General features: G+C 49.7%; 1 protein-coding gene across 1 annotated transcript in view; it reads right to left on the bottom strand.

The window, feature by feature from the left end:
- Window positions 1-218: 218 nt before the first annotated feature.
- VAT1L (vesicle amine transport 1 like) overlaps window positions 219-12,920 on the bottom strand; it is a 169,044-nt gene continuing 156,342 nt past the window's right edge. Inside the window, exons 8-9 of the mRNA XM_008257643.4 lie at window positions 4,535-4,618; window positions 219-2,751 (exon numbers count right to left, since the gene is read on the bottom strand). Of these exons, the coding sequence (XP_008255865.1) occupies window positions 2,653-2,751; window positions 4,535-4,618 (183 nt within the window). The 3' untranslated portion in view covers window positions 219-2,652. The remainder of the gene's footprint in view (window positions 2,752-4,534; window positions 4,619-12,920) is intronic.

Genomic DNA, 12,920 nt, shown 5'->3' with positions numbered 1-12,920 from the left:
TAACACACACTTCACCTCACATATCCATCACCTTGAATGCATTTTTAAACGCTTGTTTATTGCGGCTTCTATTTTCCCCATGGGAACTTTAGTGTCTCATTTAGGAATGTGCTCTCAGGTTTTAATTTTTCCTTTTCAGTTCCCCCTTGTTTGCATGTGCATAGCGGGGTAGCTCATCCAACAAGTGTTCATTGCAGAGTAAACAATGCCAGCCGGGGTTATGCTATGCTGAATACTTTATTATATTTTATGTAAACATAATTTGCTTTGTAGGCACAATATAACAAAAGCTCTAAAGCCACAAATACATTAGACAATGTTTCAGTTCACTCCAACGAAGCTTAAATTACAGAGAAGCCTTCCCAGTTCTTTTAAGGCAAACTGAGACGATCTTCACACTTGCGAGAGGAAAGCCACCGTGAGGCGGGAGAGAAGGGGCTCCACACGAGAGGATATGAAATGACTAATTTCAGCTTCCTTCTCCCCAACCTTCCTGGCAGAAATTGGTCTTACTGGCCAAACTCTAGCTGTCTCTTTCCACATTCTGAAAGAGGAGAGGTTTGTTGGTTTTCTAACCAAGTGGCACGTGTCTGGGTCCCAGATTAACTTGCTAGTTAAGAGGATCGGGGAGAAATGACTTTCCGTGCTTCCGCTCTGGACATCAGCAAGGTGGAATTCCCACTCCCCGGAGGAGGACAACATGGTTTTACATTGCTTCAGCCCTAGAAGATAGATTTCTGACCACCTCCCTAGGATTGTCCCTCGGGTATCTTTGTTCCAAAGACTCCCTTTGCTTTTTGGCATGGACAAAGGAAAAACACAACCAATAATACAGCATTGGGTGAAGGTGCTGGGTGGATAAGTACCCACCATCTCTCTAGAGGCCCTAGCATTGGGATGCCGAGTCCTGGGGTGCAGAAGAGGAGGATGGTGTTGGTGTCCTTTCTGAAACTCTCTCATGCCTTGGCTCCCTTAGGGCAGTACCCTCTCTTGTCATTGTATTTCACATGTACACTCACAATGAGGAGAAACTCCCTTTAGATAAATATTTGGCATAAATAAGTCATCACCCCAAGCTTAGGAGAGGAACAAGGAACTTGGTGCATGAGATGATGTTTGTTACAAAAGGCTTTGGGAGCCAAACAGGTGACTGTTGAAACACATTTATTCCCATCACTTGGGGGAAGAGGTGGGTCCGCCCTAAAGCTTGTTGGAGGAGAAACTGGGCAGTGCAGAGTCTCCCTAGTGTTTTCTGGAATGCAGAGAATCTTGGGGTGCTAACCGCATGAGCTATTAATGTTTCCAACTGGGTTTGTGAGTGAGGCAGTCAGTCTGGCCCTTTGGCAAAAAGGCCTGGAAGGAGGGAAAGAGTAGCCCCTTGAAGACACGCGAAGCCCAGTCAAACGGGGCGGGGGCGTTTCTTAAGGGTCTAGGAGCCAGGCGATTGAACAAGAGCTTGCAGTCAAGTAATCTGGTCCTTGATTTCCAAGGCACAGGGGCCCCATGGTGTCTGCAGATGGTTTTCTCATCAGAGGAGGGGGCACCTGCACATTTGGCATCAGGTGCTGAACAGCAACCTTTTCTGTCACTGGAGTTTGTTACCTGTTAAAACAGGCTTTGGCCGCAACCGGGACAGAATCCGGTGCCCCGACCGGGACTAGAACCCCGTGTGCTGGCGCCGCAAGGTGGAGGATTAGCCTCGTGAGCCGCGGCGCTGGCTGGCAAGAAAAGAGAAACTCAGGTTTTTCTCCAAACATGGCCTGCAAGGGGGCTCTTCTTGGGGGACCCATTGTGTAGGTGGCTGTTTAGTGCCAGGGATTGAAAAATAGCAGAATTGCTGATAACGATGGCAAGTACGCAACACAGGGGAGTCTCGTGAATGATCCCACATGTGGTGGGACTTCTTAAAGGGGGGTTCTGCTCAGGAGACACGGTTTCCAAGTAGAAGTCTCTGGTTGGTTCTCAGATGTGTTTGGATCAACCCATCTTCCATCCCGAAAACACCCCATACCATTCTTGCTATGCTTATGAATAAGAACCAGTGAAAGAAGCAGCCCCCAGAGGGTGAGGGGAGAGTAACTCAGACCTCTGATGGTGAGATAACCCAACAGACGTAAGGGAGTCACCTCTCAGACCGAAAACAAGTACTACTTGGAGAGTTTCAAAACCTATGGGCTCAGGAAACATCTCCTGGCCTGCCCTCTTTCTGTCGGCCAAATTGGCAAGTGCTCTTGTTAGAGGCATAGGTGGCCGGCAGCCGAGAGTGTCACTGGCCTGAACAGCTCCTGGACGGCCCTGTGTGATGACACCTTCCCGTCCAAACTCACCTTTGCCCGTGTCTGGCCTGTGGGCTTTTGTTACTTTGCAAGACTGTTCTAGAACTGTCGAGAAGGACCCAAAGATGGACAGCTTTGATACGGGGGAGAAGGGAGAGTGTAACACACAGGGCGCAGAGGGACGTAATACTGCGTGGGATGGGTTGGCACTTGATTTCAAAAACAACAGTGATCAACAGCTTTTTAGCTCAGCTGACTGCAGACAAACACAACACACACTGGACTACAGCATCAGTTCACCGAGCGCAGAACAGCTTTCTCAGCCAGGTCCTCATCTCCTCCACCAGCCTACTCAACCTCCTGCCTGGGTCCTGGGCTACTGGATGAAGGGCGTCCGCTCCTTGTTCTCGCTGTCTCCCTCGTGGTCCTCCTCCTCTTCACCGGCCTCGCTGGTCTCTGTGCTGTCGTTGGCCATCTGTAATCCAACAGGGCTTGTTAGGGCAGCCTCTGCTTACTGCCACCCCCACCCCCAACTCTGCCTTCTCTGAGCTTCTGACTTTGCTGGAGGAGAAAGTGCCTCTGTGGACCTTACTGGCCTGGTCACCCTAACCCTAACCCTAACCCTAACCCTAACCCTAACCCTAACCCTAACCCTAACCCTAACCCTAACCCTAACCCTAACCCTAACCCTAACCCTAACCTTCAGCATCTGCTGAGCTGAGCAGAGAGCAGTGCGTTCCTGTGGGGCCTGAGCCTTGTTACTGTCTCCTTTGCCATTGGGTGCCAGCCCCAGGAATGACCTCCCTGGAGCCAACCTGGCCTGCAGGGTGCTCTGCACTGAGTGTCTTCCCTCCCTCTCTCCCTCTCTCTCCCCCTCATGTCTCCTCTTCCATTGGGATGGATGGTGGTCTCAGATGCTCCAAATACCCACTCTACCCCTCTTCTTTAGGTGCCGGGGTAAAAGCCATGCTGAAGTTCAGAAACAGGAAGGGACATATGCCCAGGTGGGTTCCTGAGACCAGGCTATATAACCCTTGCTCTGATGAAAATCCCCCCAAAGACTCAGCAGGCTCTGGGTGGGTTCAGGCACTGTCTCAGCAGAGGAAGTTGGTGCCAATTATTTTGGTTAAAATCAATTAAGCTTCCCGGCATGGTTCCAGAGCCTCTCCTGTGGCTGAAATAGACTTGGTCATGTGACTAAAGGCCACATCATGGGAGCCCAGGAGGCCCAGGACACCATACCCCTTTTTCTTCCTGCCCTTATCCCCTCATTCCAACTTCAAACAGTCCTGGGGCCTATCAAGCATTTAATAAACCATATCCACACGGTTATTGGTCACTCAAACGCTGGAAAATGCCCTCTTATTAAACTGTCCTTCATCAACCGGGATGGGGATCCTGCCTCACTCCACTCTGGTTATAGAAGCCAAAGAAAGGTTTGTAAAATTGCACACTTTGGACTGAACTATGCAAGACATTTCCGACTTTTGTCTTTTCAAAAGGAATGGTACAGCTGCAAGACACACGGGTCAGCCAAGAAGAAAAGGCCTTTCTCTAAGAACTTTCTTTGTTAGGCCTCGCCTAGAGGTTGGGCTGTCATTCTAGCTGACTTGTGGGGACATACCCACCTCCATGTCACAGGCAGGGCACCAAAGCTCGGGCAGCAAAGTACCGTGGCCTGGTTATTACCTGGAGCTCAGAGCTGGGCTTGGAACCCATGTAGTGTGCTGGTCTGTGCATTGGTCTCTGCACCAGGCACTCCCCTGCCTCTGTAGCAGGCCTTGTGAGAGCAGACAGGAGCCATGCTGACATGCTGCCCTCTGGTCGTGGCTCTCAGAGATAAGGGTTTTGTTCCAGTAAAAGAAATGAAACTCAGCGGCGTCATGGCGTGGAGGGAGCAGTGGCAGAGGCAGCTGGCACCGTTCTGTTGGGCACGTGGATGTGGATTTGTCACACTTTATCAGGAAATCGTCCCACCTCGGGGAGCCAAGACCTTGCACCTGTGATAGGCTGTTCTATTTCTCTGTCCTCTCCTCTATACGCCCGTAGATTACTCTTAAAACGCTATCAGGGAAGCATCTGCTTGTCCTCGTTAGCACTCAAGCTGGGACTGCTCCCTCATCTGCACTCATTGGTTTGCCCTGGTCTCCCCCACCAGCCCCCCCAGCTGCCTGTGTTGCCCTCTGTCCCACCTGTGCTGCAAGCTGCAGACCCCTGCCTTCTGTGCACCTGATGGGGTCCCTCTGACTTTGACTCACCAGTGGCGTCGGGGTCTTTTCCACATCCAGGATTAACTTGCCGATGTTCCCTCGGTCGTGGATCCGCTGCATGGCCTCTTTCACCTGAGAGAGGCCGGGAGAAGCAAACGCTGGTTAGGCCAGCAGTGACCCAAGGGAACAGGGTGCCCGGAACGCACACCGACCTGCACCCGCCAGAGGGCGCTGCGGCCCAAGCCAAGAGGCTAAGCCGGCGACGTGGGCGCGATATGGGGGTGCGCACCAGCCTGGCCGTACCTCTCAGATGCTGCGACCCTGTCCAAAATAATTTAAAAAACTGAGGTGTAAAGGTTGTCCAGAGTTACAGAGTATTGCACGGTGCAAGGTGGCAGGGCATTATCAGTCATACTGAATTTCGACCGACCAAAGGATTTTCGAGGGTTATTCCAGCCCTGCCCACTTCAGGGTGTTAACTTTCATTCTGAGCTTGGCTAACCTGACCCAGACAGTCCAGAAAAGGGAACTGTAGGGGGCGCTGTGAGCGCCGATGGGCGGGGGTCGGCCCTGCAGGGCCAGGTGCTGCGCCCCTCTGCCCGCCACAGCGGAGTGAAATCTAAATGAAACCCAGCGCCCCCTGACTAAAACAGCAAGGGCAGAGGGTCTTCAACAGATGCGGCCTAAGTGTTTGTTCTGCAGCTTCAGCTTTTAACATATTTATATTCATTCACCTAGTCCACAGTCAATGATTTACAAAACCAAGGGGGAGGTACAGGGCCTGCCTTAGAGAGCTCAGCCTGTGGCTGCAGCAGCCGTATTTGCTGATAGAAAAGCTCAATTTGATGGAGCCCTGAAACTGTTTATACTCTGCTTGCTTTTCTGGAACTTCCTACTGAAGACATAATTCAATTTATGGGAGAAAAAAAAAAATCGCACAAAGGGTGGTTGGTCACAGCACTGCTTTTAGTGGCAAAAGGTTGGGACAATTCATACGTCATAGAGACGTCCCAGTAAGGAGACGATGGCTCTGGTCATCTACTCGGGGGAAATGCTGTGCAGCTGTTAAAGGATATAAAGATAGAAAGTTCCTAACACTCACACACACGGATAAATGGGAAAACAGACACACATTTCATTTACATCTCTAAAAACATGGACTTTTCTGGAGTATCTAGAAAGGGATATGGAGATATGACAAAGACAGTAGGTAGGGAAAATGAGTGTTTTTTAACTCCAGTGTCCAGATACTGTTATTTGGCAACATGGTGTAACATCAGCATTTAGAATAAATTAATGCATCTTTAAATGCAGTCTTTGAGTAACCAGGCGCCGGTTAGCATGAAGACTGATGGTCTTGTGTGGCTGCTAAGCTGCCTTCCCCTGAGGTACAACCCAGTGCATTCCCGCTACGTTGCTTATGCCGTGGTGGTTGCTGTTGGAAGAGCTTTCACACTCTGTCCTGACAACACCCACTTCAGTTGTGAGTATCCATGGAAGACGCTCATGTGTTCCAAAACCCGGATGCCCAAGTCCTTGATAGAAAATGGTGCAGCCTGTATGTGAGGCTTCAAAAAGTTCCTGGAAAATGTGCATCTTCTTCTGATTGCTTTTTTTGTATGAATTTTCTGAAGACCCCTCATATTTGCATCTAACCCATGCACTTCCTTCTAAATGCCTGATATAATTTACAGATAACTTGCAATACCTAAGATGGCATAAATCCTATGCAAACCGTTCTTAGACGAGTGTGTAGGGAATCACAACAAGAAAAAAGTCTGTACATGGTCGGTACAGATGCAACTTGGGTTTATAAATATTTTTGATCAGCGGTTGGCTGGATCCATGGCTGCAGAATGCGCAGAATCAGAGGGCAGACTGTCCTCGCTGAGGGTCCTACAAGTGTGGCGGATGGCTTCTGCGGTGGCTCTTGGAGATCTCCGCCTGCTGGTGCCCGGGCCCCGAGGGGACTCTGCTCTGCTCTGCTCGAGTGTAGCTGGACCTGGAGACTTCCTCCACTAGAACCCAGCTAAACGTGACGGGAAGTGACTTCCGGGAGCAGGTTATTAAAGACCGTGGCTTCCATCTTTCTGTGGGTCATATTGTGTCCTTGTTTTGAGGACAGAAGCAGCTGTGTCATGAGCTGCTCTGTGGATCCAACACATGGCAAGGAGCTGAGGACTGTCTCGAGCCAACCGGAAGTGATGGCCTCAGCCCCAAAGCCTTGAGGAGCTGGATCCTGTCCACAACCACCGAGAGAGCTTGCAATCAGCCTCTTATAGCCAAGCCTTTTTTTTTCTCTAAAGATTTCTTGTATTGATTCATTTTTAAACCATCATTAGCTTCAGATTTTTTTTTTAAAGGTTTGTTTTATTTATGTGAAAGGCAGAGTTAGAGAGCAAGGGTGAAAGAGGGAGATTTCATCCATTGGTTCACTCCCCAGTTGGCCACAATGGCTACGGCTGGGCCAGGCCTGACCTAGGAGCTTCATCTGTATCTTCCACATGGGGTGCAGGGGCCCAAGCACTTAGGCCCTTCTTACTGCTTTTCCAATCTGGCTCCCTGCTAATACGCCTGGAAGTGGAGCAGCCAGGATTGCTCCATATGGTATGTCTGTGCTGTAGGCAGCGGCTTAACCCGCCATAGCACAATGCCAGCCCCTCTTATTTATTTGAAAGGCAGAGCGACAGAGAAAAAACAGAATCTTCATCTGCTGGTGCAGTCAGACCCCCAGTGGCTACAGCAGTCAGGTCAAAGTCAGAAGTCTAGAACTCTATCTGGGTCTCCTACAAGGGTGTCAGGGACACAAGTGCTTGGGCCAGCAACCACTGCCTTCCCAGGCTCATGAACAGGAAGCTGGATCAGAAGCAGAGCCGCTGGAACTCCAACCAGTGCTCCCGTATAGGATGACGATGTCACAAGAAGTGGTTCAATCCACTGCACCACAACACTGGCCCCTAGTCCAGCCTTTAAATGAGACCACAGCCCAGCTGGCATTTTGAGTGAAGCCCGGTGGGGGCCAAAGACCCCAGCCAGGCCACCCCCAGAGGCCTTGCCTTTAGAAACCGGGGGCATCCTAAATACTCCTTGAAGTGTTGGGGACAAGTGCGGTAATAGTAGCTAATACACTTGCACACGTAATTATTACCTTGTAAGGTATCCGGGATGTCCATTTTACAGATAAGTACCCTGATGTTAAAACATATAAACAATGTACCTGATGATTACATGGCTGCTGGTGATAGATCTGTGGTTCTGACTCCATTCTGCCAGACGTCACAACTGAAATTTTTTTCTCCTCTCCTCGGAGACCGTGCCCTTTGATTTGCTACCCAAAGGCGGAGCAAAGCGGGAGCTACTGTCTCACATAAGGGCTCCCTGGAACTCAGTTTTTTATCGCCCTGGCAAATCATTAAACACCTGGGAACTCCGAGGAGATTAGGTTCTGGTTTTTAAGCTGCTTCTCCAGTCAGAGCCCAGGGAAAGGGAAAGCTGTTTTCTCAGCAGTAGAAGCTGATTGTGATGCTAGGGGAAAAGCCCCCTGCAGGGCTGCCTCTAATCTGCATACTTTTGGGACATTTCTTTCCAAAATGAACTGACTTGAAGCTCCTTGTGTGAGGAACTGATAAAGGGCCAGGAGTGTTTGAAGAGACCCTTTGTGTAGCCTGTCCTGCTGTCTCACTATCAGAATTTCCATCATCTTAGTCCCCTTGGGCCGAGCTTCGAGATGTCAAGGAGCCCTTTGGATGACAGCGTGGGGTGGGGGGAGGAAACTCCTGCTTTTGATCCTTCCTTCTCCCACAACAGGGCCTGTAGTATTTCCGATGTTGCTTCATTGTATCCACACCCTAAGCCTTTTGGGCAAATGCTTGCTGCCAGGAGCGAGGAGCCCAGAGATGAAAAATCCAGTGGTCTGGCTCCAGCTGCCACCTGAAGGGTGGGAGAAGGCTTAAGAGCCAGACCCGAACCTGGCACAAGGCTCTGCTGGCTGCACCCCAGAACTACCCCCGACAGCCGAGGGCCAGGGTAAAGGCTGCGGGAAGAGGCTTTGCTCCTACAGTGCCTGTTTGTAAAACAGATGTAGACAGAAGATGGTGGCGACAGGCTGCAGGAAAAGCTGTAACACCTGGGAAGACTGTCTCCCTTGTGGCTGCCACAGAGATCTTGGGAGAGCACTGGTCCGCTTAAAACCTGCTCCTTTGTATTGGTAAGAGAGCTGTGCTAGGTCTGCACGATCTAATCCAGGAGCTCTCAGCAGGTGGGGCACTTGAGCACCTGCAACCAGACTGGTCCACGCCTCTGTGCAGCGCTGCAAGATACATGGGGGGAGGGCAGGTGTTTGGTGCAGTACTTAAAAAATGCTGCCTGGGATGCCTGCACCTTATACTGGAGTTGCCTTGGTTTGAGTTGTGGCTCTACTCCCACTCCCAGCTTCCTGTTCATGCACACCGTGGTGGGCAGCAGAAGACTGCTCAAGTCCTTAGGTTCCTGGCACCCACAAGGGAGAAGGGAGACCTGCGTTGAGTTCTTGGCTCCTGGTTGCTAGCTCTGGCCTGCCTGGCTCAGTGGTGTCGCTTGTGAGCATTTGGACGGGAGAGCTTTCTGTCTGTCTCTGCTTTTCAAATAAGCAAATACAAATTAAACAACACACATGGGACCAAGATGTGGTAATCACACACACACAAATGAATGATAAAGATCAGTAAGAATGACTGACACTGACTGTTGAAATGACAACATTTTAGATGTATCTAATATGATACATTAAATGCTCTGGATCTGGCTGCTGGAACACTGAAAGCTTGGCACGTGGCTCGCATGGTGGTGCTGCTGGGCCACACTGGACCGGCGTTTCCGGAGCTGACGGCCATTGCCTTTGCCAGCTCCACTGCTGTCCTTCGGCCCCCCACCCCCACTCCCACCATTTCAGATGTGCCAGGCTCACCAGACTCTCGGCTTTGCCCCTGTGTGTCCTGGTCTCCCTGTAGTGTTGTGATCTGGAGTTAGCTCAGATTTGTCTGTCAACTTAGACCCGAGCCTTTCCAGGCCTTTGCTGTGTGATTCTCACTGCTGACTCACGTTTGGCTCATGTACTTCTTCTCTGGGCTCTCTTGCCACCTTGGGCGTGCTTGCAACATCAGTGGTCTGCTGCCCTAGGCTATTTAATTACTTGAGAGTCATAGAAGGGGGGAGAGAGGCAGACACACACACACACACACACACACACACACACACACAGAGAAATCCTGTCTGCTGCTTCATCCCCCAATGCCTTTAATAGCCAGGGCTGGATGGAGGCCAAAACCAAGAGCTTGGAATACAATCTAGGCCTCCCACATGGGAAATTGTCTGGCAGGAAATACTCGCACTGGAGCTAAGGAGAGAGGATGGGGGTGAAGAGGCCCAACCAGTATCATCCTGAGTTGAGTGAGTGACTGTTTAAGAGTTTGCCATGCACTTGTATGTAGGGGAGTCCGTGAATGATCCAGGCTACAGTGAGAAGGGGAAACCTTGGGGAACTTTCATTTCCTCTCCTATCTCCATTCCTAAAACATAGGTAGGAGACTGTAACATGTCCAGGGATCTCAGAGGCAGGGATAGGGCAAGCTGGGGAAGCATGATGGCCATTGAACCTGGACATAGTGACTTAGGGCAGATCCGGAAAAGTGGAGTGGACAGAAGCTGGGTCACTGTGCTCCAAGGACATCCCTTTTCCAGCATTCCACAACTTTTGCCACCTATATTTTTTGTGTCTTTGTTAACAGTCTCATAGCCAAGAAATAGTCTTATCCCCCAAGCCCATCCTCTTTGTGGATCAAGCTGTTACCCTCAAGGTTAAAGACAGACCTCAGCATGGGGACCACAGCATCCTGGTCTAGAATTTATTGAAAAGCTTTTCAGCCTGTGTAACTGGGCTTATTAGAGCAGAGCTCCTGACTTGTGCAGTTAGCCCTGATGGGTTGCCACTGGTTCATGCTCTAAACAGAGCCTGTGGCCATCTCAGAATCCGAGCATGAGCCATGGGGAAAGTGTGATTGGCTCAGACCACGTTAGCGGAGGAGCAGTAGTTGGGGTCGTACTTACTTCCACCTCCAAGGAACTAGGAGAGATGGGCATTCTGGAAGACTCAAGGGCTACAGTCTTGGGGTTCTGGCCATTCTCTGGGGTGCTCCCTTCATCCATTCTCTGGATGTCTCTGTTCATTCCCCCTGTTTACTGCATCTGCTTGGTCCTTTGTCTCCTGGCATCCAGCTGGACCTGGCTACTGGGAGATCCTGGCAGGAGGTGAGAGGACAGGAGCAGGGAGAGCTCGGGTGTTTCCTTCTTCATCCCTGCCTGAGACAGGTCTCTGGTGGAAGTCACGCCCCTTTGCAACCACAGCTCCTACTCAGGGTGGTTAGAACGTTCTGACTGCTTCTAGCTTCTGGACATCTCAATGTCCCTCTTGATTTCCCTAACCCTGAAGCATCTCAGCAAATGCTCCCTTCATGCAAATGTTTTCAAAAATCCTACAGAAGTGTGCTGCTTGTTCCTTGTTAGACACTGGTACCCATATCCATGATGTTCTTTTTTCATTCAACAAACATATTGATCATATATTTGGCATTAAGCCCTGGTAAGAAGATGGTGAGAAGAGGAATAAACAAAAGATCCCTTGCTCTTACATTTCATGGATTCAGATTTAATCAAAGAAGGACTCACCGATTGTCAGAGCCACTTGATAATTGTTTGGGTGGTGCCGTGAGAATGTGGATGGGGGATTTGTGCTCATCAAGAAGACCAGGGAGAGCCTCTGTGAAGAAGTAGTTTGGTTGGGACTTGAAGGGTGAAGAGGAAGTCGAGAGGGCAACAGGGCCACACCACGCACAGGGAGCATATGTGGAAGGAGAGACTAAAAAATGGCAATGACCTTGGGATCATTGCGGATGTGGAGCAAGGTGCTGGGCAGTGAGCCTGGGGCCTCGGTGCTGCCTTATGAAGAGTCTGCAGAATGCGGTCACCCACAGTGCATTCTAGGTTGCTACTATGCACTGGTAGCATGCTCCACTCCCCTCCACCTGAGCTGCTGGCTTACACTTATGCGATGAGGGTTACCAATGCTCAGTCTTTGTTTGGGGTCTCACTTAATGCTTCATAATATTCAATTTCCTTTTGAACGGTGTGAAAGGCACAAAGTCATTAGGATACAAATGACACTACTTAATAACCATAGCGCTTGGCTTGTGCTGTGAATAGTAATAAGCACAGCCACCTAAAAGAGGGAAAAGCCAGAGACAGATAATTCCACAGATCACTGTGCCTTCTGGTGATACATTAAAAGCTTTGAGAAAGAAGAAATGAGCAGTACTATCATGAAGATGCCCATCCAACAAAGTCATCTTTGGAATATTACTCATGAATGACGTCCACCCTGGGAAGGACTGACAATTGCTGAAAATATGAAGTCAGTGTTTAAAAGTAACACATTTTGGGGAGGTGTTTGGCGTAATGATGGAGACAGTACTTTGGATACCAGTGTCCCTTTCTGGAGTGCCTGCTTCAATTCTTAGCTCCACTTACAATCCAGCTTCCTGCTAATGCAGCTGCTGGGAGGCAGCAGGAAATAGTTCCAGCTCAGTGTCTCGGATGACAGTGGTGCGTGCATGTGTGTGTGTGTGTGTGTGTGTGAAGAGCTGAGATATCTTCCATCTGCTGGTCAACTCCCCAAATGCCCACAAATGCTTGGGCTGGGTCAGGCCAAAGAAGAGAGCACAACATGTGGGTGGACGATGCTCAGGCACTTGAACCACCCACCTGTTGATTCTTGGGATGCACCCTGGGAGGAGGTGGATCAGAACTGAAGCAGCCAGGGCTCAAACCAAGCATTCTGATATTGAATACAGATATCCCATGCTGTGGCTTAGCTGCTGCAACAAAATACCCACCCCTCAAACTTAAAATACATATTTTAAACTGGTTCTTGTTTTGAATCTTTCAGCAAAATCCATAGGTTAGAAAGCAAGGCTATTTCTGCTTGGAAGACCCTAGTTCCTTAGTAATAAGGTAACCAGCTTGCTTCCCAATGAGATTGATTTTATTTGTTCATGGATAGATAAGTATGTCATTCCATGAAGCCTGAAGGTTTTTCCCTGGAACTGTCAAATGGAAGGACATGTGGAAAAGAGTTATAACTATAAGGAGCACTAAGACCCACCAGAGCCTGGGAACTTCTCCTGTGGGTTGCCATCACTTAAAAGCATGAAAGCCACACCTGCTGACATTAGGGAAGGCATAACCTGGAAGGCAGCAGTGACTTCCTTAGGCTTGGTGACAGTGGGTTGGTTTGCATGGATTTGGGGTATCTCAGTACTTAAGGGAATTGAGACACATTGGCCATGTCACCTAGGCAAATGCAAGAGTTAGTGGGGCTTGTACACAAAATTAGAGGTATCTA

The sequence above is a fragment of the Oryctolagus cuniculus genome, chromosome 18 (assembly GCF_964237555.1).
Source record: "Oryctolagus cuniculus chromosome 18, mOryCun1.1, whole genome shotgun sequence".
Lineage (NCBI taxonomy): Eukaryota > Metazoa > Chordata > Mammalia > Lagomorpha > Leporidae > Oryctolagus > Oryctolagus cuniculus.
The sequence above is the reverse complement of the archived record's forward strand: the minus strand, read 5'-3'. Positions and strand labels throughout refer to the sequence as shown.